Source organism: Berghia stephanieae, chromosome 7 (genome assembly GCF_034508935.2).
Source record: "Berghia stephanieae isolate SIO BIC M18660-M18661 chromosome 7, UCSD_Bste_1.3, whole genome shotgun sequence".
Taxonomy (NCBI): Eukaryota; Metazoa; Mollusca; class Gastropoda; order Nudibranchia; family Aeolidiidae; genus Berghia; species Berghia stephanieae.
Genome location: NC_088366.1, coordinates 18037760 through 18058594, shown reverse-complemented (window position 1 = coordinate 18058594; position 20835 = coordinate 18037760). Strand labels below are relative to the sequence as shown.

At 37.7% G+C, this 20835-nt stretch overlaps 1 protein-coding gene across 1 annotated transcript in view; it reads left to right on the top strand.

Moving 5' to 3' along the window:
• Window positions 1-1400: 1400 nt before the first annotated feature.
• Window positions 1401-20835, top strand: part of LOC144976823 (uncharacterized) — a gene marked incomplete at its 5' end in the record, with an annotated part of 32158 nt that continues 12723 nt past the window's right edge. The window contains 2 exon segments of the mRNA XM_078921306.1: window positions 1401-1544; window positions 17961-18195. Coding sequence (XP_078777432.1) covers window positions 17994-18195 — 202 coding nt within the window.

Genomic DNA, 20835 nt, shown 5'->3' with positions numbered 1-20835 from the left:
TTGTCGAACACTTTCACTTTTCTGTTACTATTTTAACGATCAGCTGATTTTCTTTTGCATCTGGTTAATGGGATTCAATAGTCTGATGTCATATCCGCCCAGCAACAAGCAGCTTGGTTTTAAACAAAGAAAATCGGTTCTTTTTATTCTTCATGCTGGCTAGAACTTTTTCACATTTCATGTGATCAGAATGTATACAAGTCAAAACATGATCAGATTTATAATGTTTTTATCCGCTGGATACACGTTTATGCTCGTCGGAGAAGTATTTCATAAGAGCGTCCGCCATTGTTCCGATAGTTTAGAGCCAATTACTAAGTTACTATGCATCATTACGAGGGAAGTGACGTCACGACTGTTGAAGCCTAATTTGAGGACTTTTTGTTTAGAACGAGTCCTGGGCGTGGCGAATAGAGGTACCATAAGTAGACTCTGGATCTATTGGTAACATAGAGAGCGACTACATCATGAGTATGAGGGGACCTTGGGCACGAGTGAAGAGATGAGAAAAAGAAATGAGTAGAATGGAAAGGCAAAGATAAAACATAATAGATCGAGACATAGATAGATAGATAGATATATAGATAAATAGATAGATGGATAGATAGATAGATAGATAGATAGATAGATAGATAGATAGATAGATAGATAGATAGATAGATAGATAGATATTGATATATATATATATATATATATATATTTATACATATATATATAGATAAATAGATCGAGATATATATATATATATATATATATATATATATATATATATATATATATATATATATATATATATATATAAATCATGAAATAGTAGTGCTGAACATTTTGCTAAAATAAGATAATATAACTAATTTTATCCAACTTCTACAATACTGGTTTCAAGCATTCGCTGTCACCAGGAAGAGAGAGTGAGAGAGAGGGAGAGAGAGAGAGAGAGAAAGAGTGGGAGAGAGAGAGGGAGAGAGAGAGAGAGGGGGGGGGGGTACGACGGGTAGGTATATGAGATCGGGGAAAAGTTAGAAATTCAACGAGAGATGAAGAAAAGAGAATAGAATTTCAGAGCAAGCGATAGGGAGGTATGAGAGAGAGAGAGAGAGAGAGAGAGAGAGAGAGAGAGAGTGAGAGGAAGAGAGAGAGTGTGTGAGTGTGTTAGAGAGAGAGAAAGATAGAGAGAGGAAGAGAGAGCGAGAAAGTATGTGAGAGAGAGAGCGAGAGAGAGAGAGAGAGAGAGAGAGAGAGAGAGAGCGAGAGAGAGAGAGGTTTGTGGGGGGAGGGGGGTCACTGTTGCCCATTTCAGTTCTTAGAAATCCACTACATAATTTGCTACCTAGCGACAAAAACATCGTTTTTCATTGGTTTCCTATGTGCAATAGCGAGCGACGACTATCCGCCCCGAGCTGCCCAAACAATTCAAAAGTTCATTTTGATCTATTCATTCTATGCAAATAGAATTTGAAAGCCAAAGATTCTAATCTTGGTTTGTGCAGTTTTTATTCAACGGAATTTGACTTTGAGAAGTTCAAGTGAAATTACATTATTTTGTAAGTACATCGTTTATTTTTTATTATTATTGTATGTAATAATTTAGATCCTATGTTATTACCATTATACTATAACCTATTGACGATATGTTTTTAGGTGAAATATTCACATCGTCCGCTGCCGGATATCATGCATCAACAGACAAAACTTCGTATAACTTTGAACAATTATAGTCTGATTGACATAGGGATAACTAATAATTGAAGGGGCTGTCAAAAAAAGGGCTGCATGACCTCAACTTCGTTCCATATATATGAAGCTAAAATGACGTATCCATAAAATTAAGAATAAACTATTACGGCATGGTTTGGTTTGGGTTTTGTTATTGTATTTTTTATTTTTTTTTTGAAGGGGGAGGGGAGGTGGGAGGGTTTTGCGGGCGCGGCATTTTTTAATGTTTCTTTAATTTTTTTTTGTTATTGTCTGTTCTTTTGTTTCGTGTTTTTTTTCTTTTTTTAAAAAAGACGAATAGAACAGTCTACAATTCTTACTTCAAAAAAAAAAAAAAGGAATCAAATAACTGTTATGATCCATGCACCTTATTGAATTCGAAATCATCATGACTTTTAGATCCTGTAATTTTACCCAACTTCTACAATAATACTGGTTTCAAGTATTCGCTGTCATCAGGTCATTGTTTTTGGATTGACTGATTGACATCATTAGCCGTTTTGTCATGTCCAAGAAGGATGGGCTTTGTTTTGTTTTGGTTTTGTTTTTGTTTTTTTTCAAAATGAAGCGTTACCGATGTTTTTTTTATTTCCCTTATAATCACTGCTTACATTTGAGAATAGGCTTCAACAGTCGTGACGTTACTTCCCTCGTTATGACGCATAGTAACTTAGTTCCTGGTTCGAAACTATCGGAACAATGGCGGGCCGTTATGAGATACTTCTCTGACGAGCACAAAAGTGTATCCAGAGGAGAAAAACATTATAAATATGATCATGTTTTGACTTTTATACATTCTAATCACATGACATGTGAAAAAGTTCCAGCCAGCATGAAGAAAAAAAGTACCGATTTTCTTGGTTTAGAACTAAGCTGCTCGTTACTGTGCGGACGTGACATCAGACTTTTGGATCCTATTGATATTAGTAAACCGCTCATGGTAGCTTCAAGAAAATGGAATTATGAGTGTGGCTGGCGGCTAAGCCTATCTTACGGAATGATGAGAATGTTGCTGCGTGAGGGCTCAAAGGAAAAAAAAAATAACGATAAATATTGAATTGTAAGCTTCAATTTGTTAGACGAAGACAGATACTGTGGACGTTTAGGGTTTCCTCTTATCAACAAAACACGATGAATGAAACACTAAGGACGAATGAGATATTATGTGTGAATGGCGTAAGTCATTCACACGTCAGGACTGTTGAAGCCTATTATAACGCTACAATTATTTTCATGTTGTAGAAATTGGGCGCCCTTTTTAGTACTTTTGTTATTATAATAACAGTCACTGCTTAAACACACTGTGAAAAAAGTTGTTTTTTTTTAAATCATTTTAATTCGTAAATACCTACCTGTGTGTGTTATTTTTTTTTCTATTCCATTAAAAAATATGCCAAACTATCGTAACTTATGTCATCAGATGCCAAGCTGGCAAAAACCAATCATGACTCATTAAAACATCATCGATTCCTTTCCATCTGCATATAGTGCAATAATATTATCGATCGCATTCAATTTTTCCGAGAACTGTAACGACTCAATCATTGGAGTGGCTTTTAGAAAATCGATACTTTGACTCATATCGACCGATCCGATCTATCTATCTCTCTGTCTGTCTGTCTATCTATCTATCTATCTATCTATCTATCTATCTCTCTGTCTATCTATCTATCTATCTATCTATCTATCTATCTATCTATCTATCTATCTATCTATATCTCTATATTTTTTCATTCTTATTTTCTATTTATCTTCAACTCCCATTTTTCTATCCATCCACCCTCCTTCTCCACCTCCCTCTCCGCATCTTCCTCCTTATTCTTCTTTTCATCCACATTATAGATTCCGGAATTGATAAACGAGAGAGAGAGAGGGAGAGAGAGAGAGAGAGAGAGAGAGAGAGAGAGAAAGAAACATACACATACACATACAGAGAGAGAGAGAAAGTGAGAGAGAGAATGAAACACACACACACACACACACACACACACACACATACAGAGAGAGAGAGAGAGAGAGAGAGAGAGAGAGAGAAAGAGAGAGAGAGAGAGATGGTGGTTTTAGTCACAAAGCCTGATCGTGTTGGGACAGGTATATGGTATTACACATCTTCATATCTATGTATATAGTATGTATCTATCTATTCATCCACACAATTCATTTGTTTTCTTACTCCTCTCTTAATTGCTCTCATTCACAACAGTTTTCTCTCTCTCTCTCTCTCTCTCTCTCTCTCTCTCTCTCTCTCTCTCTCTCTCTCTCTCTCTCTCTCTCTCTCTCTCTCAAACTCCCTCCATGCCTTTCCTCGTTATTTTTCTCACAGTGAAATGGGAGAGACAGGCACACACACACACACACACACACACACACACACACACACACACACACACACAAAACCCCAAAAAATCTCAGTCATCCGTAAAGTCAAAACAAGAGGAAGTGAAAGATTTGGGGGAAGAGGGGGCAAGATAGACAAAGCCAATAAATAGTGCGCGCTGCAATTTGATCCGTCATTGCCTACTATATGTCATACACACACACACACACACTCTCTCTCTCTCTCTCTCTCTCTCTCTCTCTCTCTCTCTCTCTCTCTCTCTCTCTCTCTCTCTCCGACTGCATTCACAAATTGAAATTGACCACACACACACACACACACACACACAAACACACACACACACACACACACATACACTCTCCGACTGCATTCACAAATTGAAATTGACTGATTTAGGGCTGTTCCTACCCGGGTAATTTATTACCCGGGTAGGATCCGGGTAATGGTTCCCAATTACCCGGGTACCCGGGTACCCGCCATGAAAAGGGGAGGGGGGGGGGGGGGGGGGGTTGGCTGATATGGCGGTTTTTTTTGTTTGTCTGTTTGGTTTTTGTTTTTTTGTTGTTGTTTTTTTAAGCATATCTTTATTTGAACAAGCTGTAGAAAAAGATATGACAAAATATTAAGAATCAAAACAAAAAATAAAGACTTTGCAACAACTCAACGATTGAGAAAATAAAGGCAAAAGGGGTATAAAAAAAAACTTCCTTCATTAGCAATTCTTGTTCAAAAAGATCAACTTGTCAATGTGGCTTTCACCGAGACAGCTTCTCTTAGCAGAGATCAGTTCTCCCGTTTTTATCTTTTCTGTCAAAATAATTCCATGAAGGGATTTTGTCTGGGACGACATAGTGACAGATGCGTGATTAATTACTCAGCGTCGCAATGTCGTGTGTGTGTGAAAACAATAGCTGGGGAGTGTTTTTATAGATAGAATGAGCTTGGCCAAGGAGTTCACAACATTGCCATCCGGAAGTATAACGGACCAACACACAAACTCTGTGTAACCATGAACTTTTATAGTCTGGTTAATACAGTTTAGTGAGAACAACTCATAAACGCGGATGGCAAAAACAATAACAAAGACCTGAGTGACGTCATCTGCATACTATCTATAGTCCCCATCTCGAGTTCTTGGAAGGACGTTCATTAGTTTCGATTTCCGAGAGAAAGTTGACTTCTTGGAATCAGGTTGATTCCTAACTTATTCCTAGCTATTGGAAAGCCCATAATGTAATCAATAATTTTATTTTGATTACGGATAGTTTTTTTTTAAACTTAAATATGATTGAATTATATTCTATAAACCAATAAAATAACATATTAAAGAGAAATTGAAAAATACCCGGGTACCCGAGGACTCTACCCGGGTACCCGAAATATTCTGCAATACCCTGGTAGGACCCGGGTACCCGCACAGCCCTACTGATTGTGTCAATTTCAATTTGTGAATGCAGTCGGAGAGTGTGTGTGTGTGTGTGTGTGTGAGAGAGAGAGAGAGAGAGAGAGAGAGAGAGAGAGAGAGAGAGAGAAAGAGAGAGAGAGAGGGAGGGGGGGGGGGTGGGGTAGCAGTGGAAGGGGATTAATTTTTATTATCCAAACCAATGATTTGTCAAATCACAATGAATGTAGACTCCACTTCAATAGTTCATTTCGTATGTAAGAGACCAATTAGATGCCCAGCATGTAAACAATAACATTTGACGTCAAACGTGACCCAGATTTTTTTAAATAAATGACCCGAACTATGCTGCAATTGACCTTTAGTAATGTCATGCGCATCCAACCAACCTTTTGTTTACATGTTGCTAAGGCAGCAAACTGAAGTTGGCCGTGAATAAATTCAAGCTGTTTACTCTGAGACTGAGATAGCTAGGGAGGCCACGATCATATTTTTTAATGGCCAAAATGCCCCTTCTTTTATTTTGTAGGAAAACCATAATCATGGTTCCCCCTCCTCCTGCAAACAAAACCATGTCTATGTCCAGGGAAACGAAGATTGTTGCTTGTTTTTGGTGAAGGTGGACCATACTTGTTGTTTTGTTATTTTTTTAGTTTTTTTTACAGCATATCAAATGGTCAAAGTCAAAGCATACGGTCAATGCAATGAAGAGAGTAAATTCGAATCTATCTCTTCGCTCAGATGACCCTTTTGACAGAAGACTACTACTACTTCTACTATAACTGCACTACCACTACTGTACTGTAGTGTCGAGCGGAAGTCTCGATGATACCTCAAGTCATCGGCCACCAACACTCAAAACTTCCCGAACTCGATGACCAAGGAAAAGTCGGGAATTCCCGAGAAGTAGCACTTCAACTGAGCTTTGATGGCTTTTTTGTATTAAAACTTAAAATACATTAAATAAATTCACTTTGTATAATAATAAAACATTGATACCTATAACCATTTTGATCTATTTACGACGTTTGTGTTTTGTTAGCTGTTTAAAATATGATATAACGTCAATACCAATACCAATGACTAGGTATTGAATGAAAGCACCGATGACTAGAGCGATGCTCGAGACTTTTTTGAGTCTCGAGACTCAAAAAAGCATCGAGACGCAAAAAAGTCTCGAGCTTCGCTGGAATCATCGCCGACGAGAGAGGGGTGAACAATGCAGATAGTACACATTGTTAGTAACGCGTGCGTCGCTCGCGCAGTATAGTCTCGAGACTCGGGACTCGGGACTCAATACGGAAGCATCGACGACCAAGATTCTCGAGACGAGAAAAGCATCGAGAACTAAGTGGAGGTCGGGAACTTCTCAGTCGTCGATGACCTGACTTCTCAAAACCTAAAGCATCGATGACCTTTTGGTGACCCGGGTGCCCTCCCCTACTGTACTGTAACCACTGATACCACAAAACTATACTATCTAAGAACTAATGGACCGTATGGCTCAGCGGTACGGTTTTCGTCTTGTCACAAAAGTCTAGCAATGCCAATGCTAAGTGTGATCAGTAATAGGATGGGTGAGTAATCGTGAAAAATTATGGTCCCCGCGTTGTTTCCCTGGCTAAGCCACATTACACACATTACCCCACTCGATTGAGTGAGTATCTGGCTACAGAAATGACGGATAGTGTAGTGACAGTTTTAGTACACAAGGGTCGCCTAACAGGCTATATGACAAAGAAATATGGTTCCATACGGCTTGTTGAAGTGGGGGGATAAATATTAAACATTGTGAAGCGCATTGCTCACGGCTATCTGTAGAAATGCGCTGTATAAATATTCATATTTATGTACTTGGCCCAACTGTTACTATTACTATTTCTACTACTTGACCTCTACTACTAATATTATGATCAATAATAATAATATAATAATAATAATAATAATAATAATAATAATAATAATAATAATAATAATATAATAATAATAATAATAATATTATAATAATTATTATTATTAAATTATTATTGTTGTTGTCAATATCACCGTTTAATGGTTAATAATAGTGTTAAAGATACTTGCAAAATGTTGGTGTTGTGTGTGTTGTAGCAATCGGCCTCCAGCGACGCAACTCTGTCTACAATAGACGCACAAGACCGTGGCACTAAATATCCCTGGCATGCATTTAGTCATACAACATGAAAGCGACATCCATGGTAGCGTTAACTAGATCAAAGTCAAAGACAAATCAATTGTGACATACAACCAGGACATGACAGAAATGAGATGGAAATTCTCAGAATTGAAAGCAGACACTTCAATGTGATATCTGTCAACAAACCTCCACCAACGCCATTCAATTGGCCAGTTACATCCACCACTAGTGAGAAACCGATGATTGGGATAGGTGACTTTAACTTTAACAGCCACAGCACCAAATGGGGATACAATGAGAACAACGAAGATGGAGATACTGTTGGGGAATGGGCTGACCAATATAATCTGACACTCTTCTATGACGCATGAATCATGCTTTTCCAGCGCTTGCTGGAGAACAGGCTACAACCCAGATTGTATGTGTGTCTTCCAGACATGTCAAAAACTGTCGGCAACCCCATACCAAAATCACAATACAGACCTATCGCCATTGAGGTAGGATCAGTCATCTCTACGAGAACAAACAAATTACATGAACTGTGTTCGTGGACCTGGCAGCTGCCTATGACACAGTAAATCACAGGAAACTGCTCCAAAAGGTTGCAAGGGTAACTCGTAACACAAAAATAGTTGCAATAATAAAATCTCTTATGTCAAACCGTCACTTTTTATGGAAATGAATGGGAAGAAAAGCAGATCACAAAAGAACAGACTCCCTCAAGGATCGGTACTTGCACCTATCCTTTTCAACGTTTATACCAACGACCAACCTCAGTTCGAGAACATCCGGGGGTTTCTATATGCTGATGATCTGTGTCTCGCGTCCCAGGCCTCTGATTTCAAGACCATATAGGAGAGATTAACGGATGTCCTGGAGCCACTCTCTGAGCCCACATTTAAAAAACTCACTAAATGCCAACCCAGAAAAAACCCGAGTGTGTGCTTTCCATTTAAAGAGCCGCCAAGTCTAAAGAAAACAGGAAACTGAACATTCCTGGAATGGGGACATATTGGAGAACAACACATTCCCCATGTACCTCGGTGCTACCGTAGACCGCACAATGCCCTTTTCTCAGAACACAAAGAAAACAAAAGCAAAGGTGGCCACAAGAAACAACTTCCTAAGAAAAGAGAAAAAAAAACTTACATGGGGAGCAGATCCGAAAACAGTCAGGACAACCATACTAGCCCTCTGCAATTCATCAGCCGAATAGGTCTCACCAGTCTGGGCAAGATCCTGCCATGACAAAATAACACCTGCCAGATCATTAGAGTAACTTGAAACCGACTGCAGTTCCAGTCCTCCATCGGCTGGCTGGCATTGCACCTCCCCACATTCGAAGAGCCACTGCTTCCAAAGCCCAGAAATATAAACAGAAAATGGACCCAAGGCACTCCCTCCATGACCACAGCCCAATGACAAGTAGACTGAAGTCGAGAAAGAGCTTCACGATGGAAGAAAGCATCAACCCTGACCATGCAGCTGTTTACAGGCTTTCCACACTGAGAGAGTGGGACATCATGCAATTGAAGCTGTTGGAGATCCGAGAGAAGAACTGTCCTACGGAACTGAGCTCCCCAGGAATGAATTGGTAACACTGAACAGAGCACGGGCAAAACTTGTGAGAACAACTGGAAGCATGAAAAAGTGGGGGCTGGCTGAGACTAGCTTGTGTACATGTGGATGCCCAGAGCAGACATCCTTAGAGAATGCTAGGATGGGCTCAGCTGCACTGACCATGACCTAAGAGTCTGACCCCAGATGCTGTGGAGTGGGTTCGGTGTTGGTGCGACAAGTCATGATGATGATGACTTGCAAAAGGAATAAGTCTTACACCTGCAAACATATAAGTAAGATGACAAAGATTAGAATGTTAGGATGCTGATCTTTTTAACATCAAAGTACTTTTGTAACTCGGCACTGCTAACTTTTATGTGTAACCCAGAATGGAAAGCTGTTACAAAAGACGAATGCTAGATATTTAGATAAATTGCTAGCCTATCATTGTGGTAGACGTATATGTATTAAACTTACATATCCAATAACCTGTAGGTTAACAGAGAAGGAAGGGCACACAAGTTCATTGTCATTTGAAATTGAGGAGTTGGAGTTGGAACAAAGTTGATTTGCATTGAATCAGAATTCAATCAAGTCTTAGATTGAAAGAAAAAAATCCCAAAGAATCTTTTTTAAAACAAGAAACAAAAAAAACCCCTACAGCGTGCACCAAAATGAATAAAAACAGGAAGTCTTTAAGCTGTATAAATGGAAATCACATCTTGCATATACAAGACCTCTAGTGCTATTGTGAGGACTGGCTCTTAGTCTCACCCGTCCCGCCGTATCTGAGGGCCATAACACAACTTATAAAATCCAAATAAATTAAAAACAGATTATAAATTTATATCACTTTTATTGTCATTTCATTCATATTCATGTTATTCAAACTGAAAATCATTTTAAAAAATATAGATACGATTTTTCTCCATTAAAGGTGAAAGAGAAAGAAAAAAAAAGAAAATTGATCATTATTACTGAAACTGTGTAGTTCCATTTTTTTTAAATCTGTGATTTAGAGTCTCAGCAAAAGCTTTGGTTAAGAAAGGTCCTGATTCTTCAACATCACATGGTCCAATCTACCAAATTCTACTACCATTACAAATCAGCTACATAAATGGATTCATCAGTACTCTTATCTTGTTTATAAATTAAATTATAAATATAGAAAAGGATATAATAAACTTTAAAAAATAATTAGAAAGTTAAATGATAGACAAGATAAAGAGGTCATTGCCTATTCCTTTTTAAATTTCTTATTTATAACCAAGGAAGCAGGTTTCTTTTGCCATATTCTTCTTGATTTCCCTATGTAAATGTTTCTTTCAAGTGTATAACAAGCTCACATGGCCTTTGTATAAAGAAACAGGAGACAATACCATTAAAATGGAGAGATCACTGCCAAAAATTACATAGGGATAGATATGCATTGGTTTTAACGTGTATTAGACACTGTCATTAGAAAAAAGTTTTAAAAAATCTTTACAAACTACAGTAGGTACTGTTTTTCAAATTAAGAAACGCTCGAAAGCAAAATATGGTCCTATTCTCTTAATCACCGCTCTCTAGTCACTAGATTAAACTTGATAGGTCATATTGCTGAGAGGTGTTATGAAGTGTATAGAGTATTGAAGAAAAACATTCATATGGACACCAACGGCAGTCATCTTTATTATTGTTTTATTAGTCAGCCATTTTAATGAGTAGTTCTCACTAAATCCCTCCATGGGATATACGACATCAATGGCACGGCATCTTTCTTATTGCTTTGAGCCGGCCAATTTTTGTGAGTAGTTCTCACTAAATTGACAGTATCGACGCATACCATCGACGATACGGTATCGATAGTAAACAACACACTTTCTCCATCATGGATTCCTCTGATGAAGAAAACTCTGATAAATTTAATAACACTTAAGAATAGAAAAAGGAAGAGAAAAACGTATTATTATTATCATCATCATCATCATCATCATCATCATCATCATTAGACAAGCGTCCCATCCGAATGATGATAAGCAATTGCTATTGTCCCTCTCAGCTCGATAGCTCAGTTGGTAGAGCACTCGCTTCACACGCATAGGGACCATGATCGATCCCAGGGGCAGTCGCAAATTTTCTGGACCCTCTGTCAACCCAACAATGATTGGGTAGCAGGATCTGTTAGATCTGGCAGAAAGTAGTTTGTGATAGACTAACGTCCAACCCACAGGATAGCAATTGCTATTGTCCGTTTCACGCAATAGAGCCCGGGATAAATTCTGGCTCCATTGGCCTATTGGCTCTGAAGAACTACTTCTTTCGACTTTATTGCCCCTTTCATGCTATAGAAACTGGCATAAACCAACAACTTCTACAACAACATTAATTACTACTACTACTACTACTACTACTACTACTACTACTACTGCTGCTGCTGCTACTACTACATTTACAGCAACAAAAACAACTACAGTAGAATTACTTTAAACCGAAATTTTGGGGACCTTCTAAACCATTTCGGTTTAAAGACATTTTGGTTTAAAGCAAGTTCCCATTTTGCGATGTTTTTCAAGTGTAGTAACTATTTAAGAAATTTGCTCATTTAATCGTATCATGGGTTTCTCCTTAAATGTAGTTGTTGAATAAATGCCGTCTTCGTAACCATTAAAATCTTTTTTTTTTTTTTTTAAATTTTATTGTATTTTTATTTTTTATTTTTTATTTTTTAGTGTTTTAAAAATATTTTTGGGGGTTTTCGTTTTCAATTCAAAATTGTTGAAAGAGTTGAGTTCGGGATGCCTTGTTTTTTACATATCTCCGTCTTGATCAACTTTTTTTCCATCGACTTCACATAGTATTTTGATTTTAAACTCCAATGTGTAAGCACAGTGCTTTCTTTTAGACATCTTTTAGTAAAATGCAAAGCTAAAATAAGATCGAAAGTTCTTGTGTGATAATTGATAATGAATATTGCGCAGCTACTCAGAGGTGAAGTGAAATGGAGATGAAAAGGCGTGTCAATGCTAAGTTGTCTACTACACATCTCTCTTTTGTTGAAAAGCCATTAGGTTCAAAGGCCTTATTACATAGAAACCCCCCCCCCCTCTCACACACACATTCAATCAAAGTGGAAATGAAATGGCATGTCAATGGTAAGTTGTCTGCCACTGCCACCCCCCTCCTTATTGTCGTGTTGAAAATCCAGTCAGTTCCAAAGCATCAACACACGAGCGAGAACATCTCGCTTGCGTGATTCTACACCCCAACTCCCCCTCTTTCCTCATTTTTCGCCTGCCAGTCACCCGTTGTCTTCCTTTTCCAGTCTGCGACCGTGGTGCTGGCCAAACCCAAGTGCAGTGATTGAAGTGTTTGCCTACCCCCACCCCTCACCCTCATCTTATACTTACGCTCTTTGTTTTAATATCGCCGGGCATTATTATGTGGGGCCACCTTCCCGAATTTTTGAAGAAAAATAGAGAGAGAAAAAGGGAAGGTGCTCTCAAGTTGTTTCGGTTTAAAGAAAGTCCTGCTTAGAAGTATTTCGGTTCATCGTAAGAATTAGTACAAAGATAATGAAGAAACTAGTACAATTTATTAAATTCTTTGCGGTTTAAGGTATTTTTCGGTTTAGCTTCTTTCGGTTTAAAGTAATTTTACTGTACTATTACTACAACAACAACAACGACTACTACTCCTACTGCTACTAATACTACAATTACAACAAAAACAACAACAACAACAACAACTTGTACTACTACTACTACTACTACTACTACTACTACTACTACTACTACTACTACTACTACTACTACTACTACTACTACTACTACTACTACTGCTGCTGCTGCTGCTGATACTACTACAATCATCATCATCTTCATCTGCATCATTATTGTTATTACTGTTATCATTATTACTGTCTTATTATTAGCATCATTATCATCATCATCGTTCGTTTGTTTCGTGTGTTGTGTGGTGTGTGCTCACCGTGTGTGGTCTATGTGGATGTCCGCCTTAACGATCGTGGTAAATTACAGTTTTGTGTGTTGGTGCATTATATCCTGCTGGCGGTCATTGTGAGTATTTTACATAAACACATAACATCTATAGTCTAATTCATATAATTCAGTCAGAACTTATCATTAAATGGCAATCTAAAAACAATATCAAAGAGCTGAGTGACGTCAACTTCCCTCCTTCTTCCGACCGTCCATGATATGAAGAAAATAAGTCTAGTATTTTGGTGTGCCCACTGTATAGATAGAATGCGCTTGGCCAAGGAGTTCACAACATTGCCATCCGGAAGTATAACGGACCAACACACAAATTCTGTGTAACCATGAACTTTTATAGCCTGGTTAATACAGTTTAGTGAGAATAACTCACAAACGCGGATGGCAAAATCAATAACAAAGGCCTGAGTGACGTCATCTGCATACTATCTATAGATAGAAGGAACTTGACGTCACTTAGGTCTTTGTTTTTGGTTTTTTGTTTGTTTTTATGCCATCCATGTTTATGAGTAATTCTCATTAAACTGTATTAATCAGATGATAAACGTTCAAGGTTTCACATTGTTTCGTATGCTGGTCTGTTATATAGATAGTATGCAGATGAGTCACTAGGCTTTGTTATTGTTTTTGCCATCGCGTTGTGAGTTGTTCTCACTAACGTATAACAAGACTAAAGTTCAGGGTTACACAAGTTTGCGTGTTGGTCGTATACTTCGGAGGCAATGTTGTGAACTCCTTGGCCAAGCGCATTCTATCCATTTCGGGATGGCAATGTTGTGAGTCTCTTAGCCAATCGCACAGCATCAATTCTTATAACGGTTTCCCGAATTAAGAGATTTTGAAACTCAAAACTGTATTTTACTTGGGATGATTTATCTATACCAACGTGCACATATCTACAGGTCTGATAACTGAACACAATAATGGGCTTGATTTAATATTGTTTAATTGGACAATATTTTGCGTTGGTTTGAGAGTATTTTTTATTACAACAACGATCCCTTATTCATTTTGGTTATCAGACCTATAAATAAGTACACACCCCTTTATATTATATTTATGCTGGGTCGCAAGATTCGACGAATCCATTTACACCTCATTAGACCACAAATATTCTCAGCCCCCCCCCCCCCCCCCCCCCCCAAAAAAAAAAAAAAAGAAAAAGAAAACTATTTTTTTTTTTAAAACAACACACACAATAAATTGTTGAAGCAATTGGAATCATTCAGTATCAGCATTCTGATCGATAAAGTTTCAATGAAATTTTAATAACAAGGCGCCGCGCATGGTTGGCTCCGTTTCAGACCGACTTCGTGCGATTTCGTTCATATTTTTAAAACCAATTCTTTCGATCCATATAATCTAGAAATGAGGAACATTTGCCTGTTGTTGAAACTAAGTAGTGTGGAGCCCGGGGATAAGTCACGTATCAGGGCGGGCCGTTCAAGGCGCCGGCTTCGCTTATAGGCCCAACATCCGGGATGTCTCTCGGGTCTGTTCCAAGGGAAGATTGGAATAACCCAGGCATCAACCGCAGTACAGCGCCGCAAATTGAGCTAGGGCGAGGTGTTCTCAAGCCACAATGCGCGCGACGGGTGACCGAACTCGTACCTTTCGGTACGAAGCAAAGACCGTACGCTGAGCACGCAGCCCCTTATTTATTATTATCTCTCCTCCTCATCATCATATTATTATTATTATTATTATTATTATTATTATTATTATTATTATTATTATTATTATTATTATTATTATTATTATTATTATTATTATTATTATTATTATTATTATTGCCAAAAAGTTATGAGATGAAAAATTGATGTGTTTATATTTTGGCAATTTTTTCTTCTTGAAGTTCGGAGAAAAACATAACAATAGTAAAATGGAATGGAAGTTTCAATTCATTTTACGAAGACTTGATGTGGACGTTTTGGGTTACCCCCTTGAGTAACTAAACACAATGAAAATGAGAGATGAGAGGATGAGTCATTCTCATCAAAATCTTCTGACTTCGTAAATTATTCAGAAAACAGATAAGCCAAAATGTAGTGAACATCTGCTACTTCTCATAATAAATTTCCATTATGTCCTATGTTTTCCATTAATTTCTGGATATTTACCGTCTCTCTATATGCTGATCTGCCCTTATCATTCCTATCACACCCTAGGGACTCGACTCACGAAATCGACGTTTCATCCATACTCCAACAACCCTGGAACACAGACGCTAAGATTCTCATTACATTTTGTTTTATCTGATTAATCCGTTCCTATGTTTATTGTTTTGCTGACGAAGGGTTTGTACCCGAAACGTCCACTGTCTGTACTGTTCCCATTCGAAGCCTTTCCATTTTTACCTTTTCGTTACTATTTTTACGACCTCAAGCTTCAGGCACACCCCCCCCCCCCCCCCCCCACACACACACACACACTCACGCACAAGATTTCTTAATGATTATCATTCAATTTTTATTATTTTTTTCCCTCCTTTTGTTCAATCCTGGCTTAATATTAACCATTGATGGGTTACAATTGTGTTTTAATAAAAATGTAGAAATATGGAGCAGGCACTGGTGTTAAATAAAGATCTGGAAAAGTGTTTATCAACTAGTGCCAGACAAAGCCACGAAGAAAAATACAAATAAACCTGAGCGCGTCTGATTGGTAATCAAAAGGTCTCAGGTTCAATCCCCAGCCGAGAAAGACGTCTTTTTTTCTTTTATTTTCTATTCTTGCTTTGTCTTGTATTGATTCATTCACACTTATTTGTGTCCCACCTCGTCGATCTGGTATTATGTCGAGATGAACCTGATTTTAAAAAAAACTAAATTCTGTCTAAAATCAAAATTAATTATCAGAATTGAGAAATTTAAGGTTTTGAAGTTCATCTATAAACATATATGTCGCTCATGTTAATGACAATTTGAAATATAAAGTTTTTGAGTTTAAACATAAGTTTGAATAAAGCATCAGTATCAGGTCCATTCGGATATAGATAGTATGCAGTTGACGTCAATGGGGTCTTTATTGTTTTTTGCCATCCGCGTTTATGAGTAATGCTCACTGAACTGTATCAACCAGACAAAAACGTTCATGGATACACACAGTTTTGTGTGTTGGTACGTTATACTTCCGGATGGCAATGTTATGAGCTTCTTAGCCAAGCGCATACTATCTATACATCTCGTTCTGAGACCATTGGTCACATTTTTATTGTATGACGTTTATTATTATGCAATAATAGTGTTTCATTTGTTTTTCGATACCGTGTGTTTATGCGGTATAGTAGTAAGACACTCGCCTACGAACCCGAAGGTTCAGGGTTGGAGTCCTGCTCCGAGTGCCGAATTGTTGAGTCCTAGTCAGTTTCCAGTACACACAGAGACGCATCAGAGAAACTAAACGTACTACACAAGAACGCCTCGAAGATTGGATTGAAAATAAATTTCGATAAGACTGTGTACATTAGGGTGAATCCAAAACATGACAGTGAAATTAGGATAGATGAACATATAATTGAAAGAGGTAACAGAGTTCTCCTACCTCGGATCCAAATAAATAACAGACGACGGAAATGCAGAAGATGATATCAAGCACAGAATTCAAAAGGCAAACCAGGCTTTCGGCATGCTGAAAAACTTTTGGAAATCAAAACAAATAATGAGAAAGACAAAGCTGAAAATATACAAGAGCAATGTTTTAAGTGTACTGCTTTATGGAAATGAAAGCTGGAAAATGACATCCTCCTTAATACAAAAACTAGAAGCCTTTCAGAACAAGTGTTTAAAAAGAATTTTTAATTTATTTTGGCCTACAAAAATAAAAACAGTGGATTTATTATAGAAAGCTGACTGCACTAGCATTGAAAGCCAAAGAAGAAGATGGCGTTGGCTGGGTCATGTGGCCAGAATGGAAAAAGGGTCACTTCCCAAGACAGCCTTGTACTGGACAGCAGATGCGAAGAGAAAGTGGGGAAGACCCAAAGAAACCTGGCGAAGGACCATGGAGAAAGAATTAAAGGAAGCAGGCCTGTCCTGGAATACAGCCACCGCAAAAGCAGCCGATCGCAAAAAATGGAGATGTCTGGTGGATGCCCTATGTGCCTCAAGGCCCGGAGAGGATTAAGTAAGTAAGTAAGTCCTAGAAAATGACTCTTTATTCATATTCTCTCGTCGCTCTCGGTGAAAAATGAGTACCGTCAAGTGGGGTGACTTTGCCTCAACCGATTTGGAACATTTTGAGTATTCTCAGGCTTGCTGCAGGTATGATCCTCATTAAAGGACTTGGTTTTTCATCAAAAGAAATAACTGTTGCACAACTAGGTGAAATCTAGTATGTCCAAATCTATAGAGGCAAAGTCACCCATTTGACGGTACCTGGTTGTTAGCAGCGTTGTTTTTGTCGGATTGAAACTGTAATATTAATGCCACACAGCAGCAGTCATGTCTCGTCCTATAGACAGTATGCGCTTGGCTTTGAAGCTCACAACATTGCCATCCGAAAGTATAAGGGACCAACACACAAAACGATGTGCAACCATGAACTTTTTATAGTCTGGATAATACAGTTAAGTGTGAATTACTCATAAACGTGGATGGCAAAAAAAAAACAATAACAAAGACCAGAGTGACGTCAACTTCGTTCTATCTACTATATGTTTTAAAAAAGAGTTGTTTTCTGGGGACCACTTGTAAAGCGCTTTGAGCATGTTTAAAGGGTAATGCCCTATATAAATACTTTATTTTAATTTTTTATTATCTTATCGAAACACAAACCATTTTTCTTTCTGCACAGAATCCTACCAACAATCTTAACCAAGCACTAACCATGGGGTCTCTTTCACCGATGCTAATTGTCGGAGCAGCCGTCATTGTCCTGGGAGAAATTCTGCACATAGTTGGTCTTGCCACTAATGGTTGGGTGACCGGAAAGAGTGGGAAGGTTGACTTTGAGGTCGGCTTGTGGGAGTTCTGTGTTGGCTCGACATGTTACGATTTGGACTCTGACATCAACTCTCAACTATGGAAAAGTACGACATCATTCTTTTTTTTTTCTCTCTTTAGTTTAATTGTTGTTGTCGCTTTTGTTTTTCTTCTTCTTCCTTGTATTTCCTCCTCCTCCTCCTCCTCCTCCTCCTCTTCTTCTTCTTCTTCTTCTTCTTCTTCTTCTTTCTTCTTCTTGCCATTGTTTTTTTCATGTAAAGAGCAGGTAGAATCAGTTTGATTGTAGTTGTAGAGTACGTTATCCTTAACTAAAATGGCTTAAACCAACGCGTACATATTTTCAGGTCTTATACACGGAAGACATTTATAAGTTTGATTTGTTTGTTTGATTTTAAGGGTTTTAACTCTCTCCTTACCAGCTATTTTTAGAATTTCTCCCAAAACTTTATACCCACCCGACACAAAATATACTTTTCCTAATCAAACAAAAAGTAACAAGTATAGTACATTATATACAGATATATATATATATATATATATATATATATATATATATATATATATATATATATATATATATATATATATATATATATCCTTTCTTAAAAAAGTATAGCTTTGTGGAGAACATTGTGCTTATTTGAGTCAATAAAAAATTGATACGGCGCACAACTCTACTGAAAGATTTGAAAATTAGAAATGCATTTTTTACAGATAGATAAACAGATAACTTGATTTCCTTTTATAATTTAAAGTCAGTTTGAAAGTTCGTTGAGTCAAACAGATAATATCATAAAATATGTTCCGACGACACTTGGCTCCCAAAATCAACTAATTTTGACACTGTAAAAAGTTGTCAATTTGCGTCATCTATTTATGACATCAAGTATTATTATTACTTCCGTTGTGTGTTGATTTAGCGGTGATCAGTTTTGTTATGTAGTATTATGTTTTAATTGCGTGTATGTTTGTGTGTGTGTGTGTGTGTGTATGTTTGTGTGTGTGTTGTGTGTGTGGTGTATACATGTGTGGGGTGTTTTGGCATTTTTCAGCAAATCGTGGCATTCATAATGATATTATTCACTTGACCACATGAAGGTATTTCAGTCGCCATTTTGATTCTTTTTTTACTATTAGGGTTAGCTCGAGAGGTTAGTCATAAGTGTTATTAAAGGTGCTAGGGTGTTTGTTTTTCCATAAGTTAAGTAAAGGGGAGACATTCCGAAAGCTCCTACACCCCCAGTATTCTTTAAATTTGTATTTTCACCGTTGATATTTTGTCAGGCATTTATTTATTCAGTTTGTCATATAGAAGTATTTTAAAAACTCTAGAACAAACCTTGATAGATTTGTGAAAGTTTAAAATTTCCTAATTTGACCATTGTTTTGATTTTCGACCGCCATTGTAATTTGTTAAGTATTGAAAGGTAGCTCGAGAGGTTAGTCATAAGTGTTATTAAAGGTGCTAGGGTGTTTGTTTTTCCATAAGTTAAGTAAAGGGGAGACATTCCGAAAGCTCCTTCATCCCCAGTATTCTTTAGATTTGTATGTTCACCTTTGATCTTTTGTCAGCACGGTGGTAGAACAGCACATTCAACGTTCAAAATTCCAATTCCAATAACGTACAGCACCTGTAGCATCAGTCGCCAATCAGACAGAGCTAAGTGACGAGAGAGTAGTTCTCTCATAATTTGGGAAGCACCTTGATGGCAGGCTGTGTTTGAATGTGTGAGCAGGACATTTGTGACATAACAGCAGTTCAAAACCTTTGGGGGCAAAGTGGTTGTACTGAGATGATTTTCGCAAATTCTACCTGTTGTTAACAAGGAAGTGAAGCCGATTATTAAGTTGTCACACTTACAAGTCAATTTTTTGGAATTTTGTCACCCTTTTTCACATAACAGAACATGAGGTTCTTGATGACAATAACTGTTTTTGCAAATTGGCTTCTCCGCATCGAAATGTACAGAGCCGGGTTTTCAGCGAAATAGGAAAGTATTCTGTTAAATTACCGACAGCGCTATGCCTTCCTGAATGACCCAGAATGCTTTATAATGCTGTATCAATATTTGAATCTGAACTTTGCGTAAGAACTTATCTATCATGAGAGAATTTTGACTAAACCATTAAATGTTGACAAAATAAATGCAGCCGTTCTGTTCAGGTTACCTCATCAACTAACAAATTTTACGCAGTGCTGATTCCATTCAAATGACTCTGACATCAACTTTATACCGTTTGGGAATTCTTGAACGAACTTACACTCTCCATCCTCACATGCATTACTTTTGAAAGCCAACACGTCAGTCATGTGCTTAGAAATATAAACTAAATCAGGCTCCTAAATGGCACCGTTTGTTAATAATTAAATTAGGTTCAAAGTATTAGAAGCCAAGATAATTACCGTAGTAGACTGGCGACATAGTGTTTATCCCTAAGAATCAATGCTGACAAACTACGGATTGAGCTTACCATTTTATCTAAATAGAAGACAGTTTCCGGTAAAATTGTCATATGATTATGACAATTAACAAGTCTCAGGGCAACATTAAGCAAGGTGGGATTTTCTTACCACAACCGGTATTCACAACACGGACAACTGTATGTTGCTGTGTCAACCGGTCAGAGTATAGTGGCTTCCTCAATTTGGGCCACACAAAAAAGTCAACCGAAGTATATACCAAATACAGACAACGTTGTTTACCATCTGCCTCATAAATGATGGC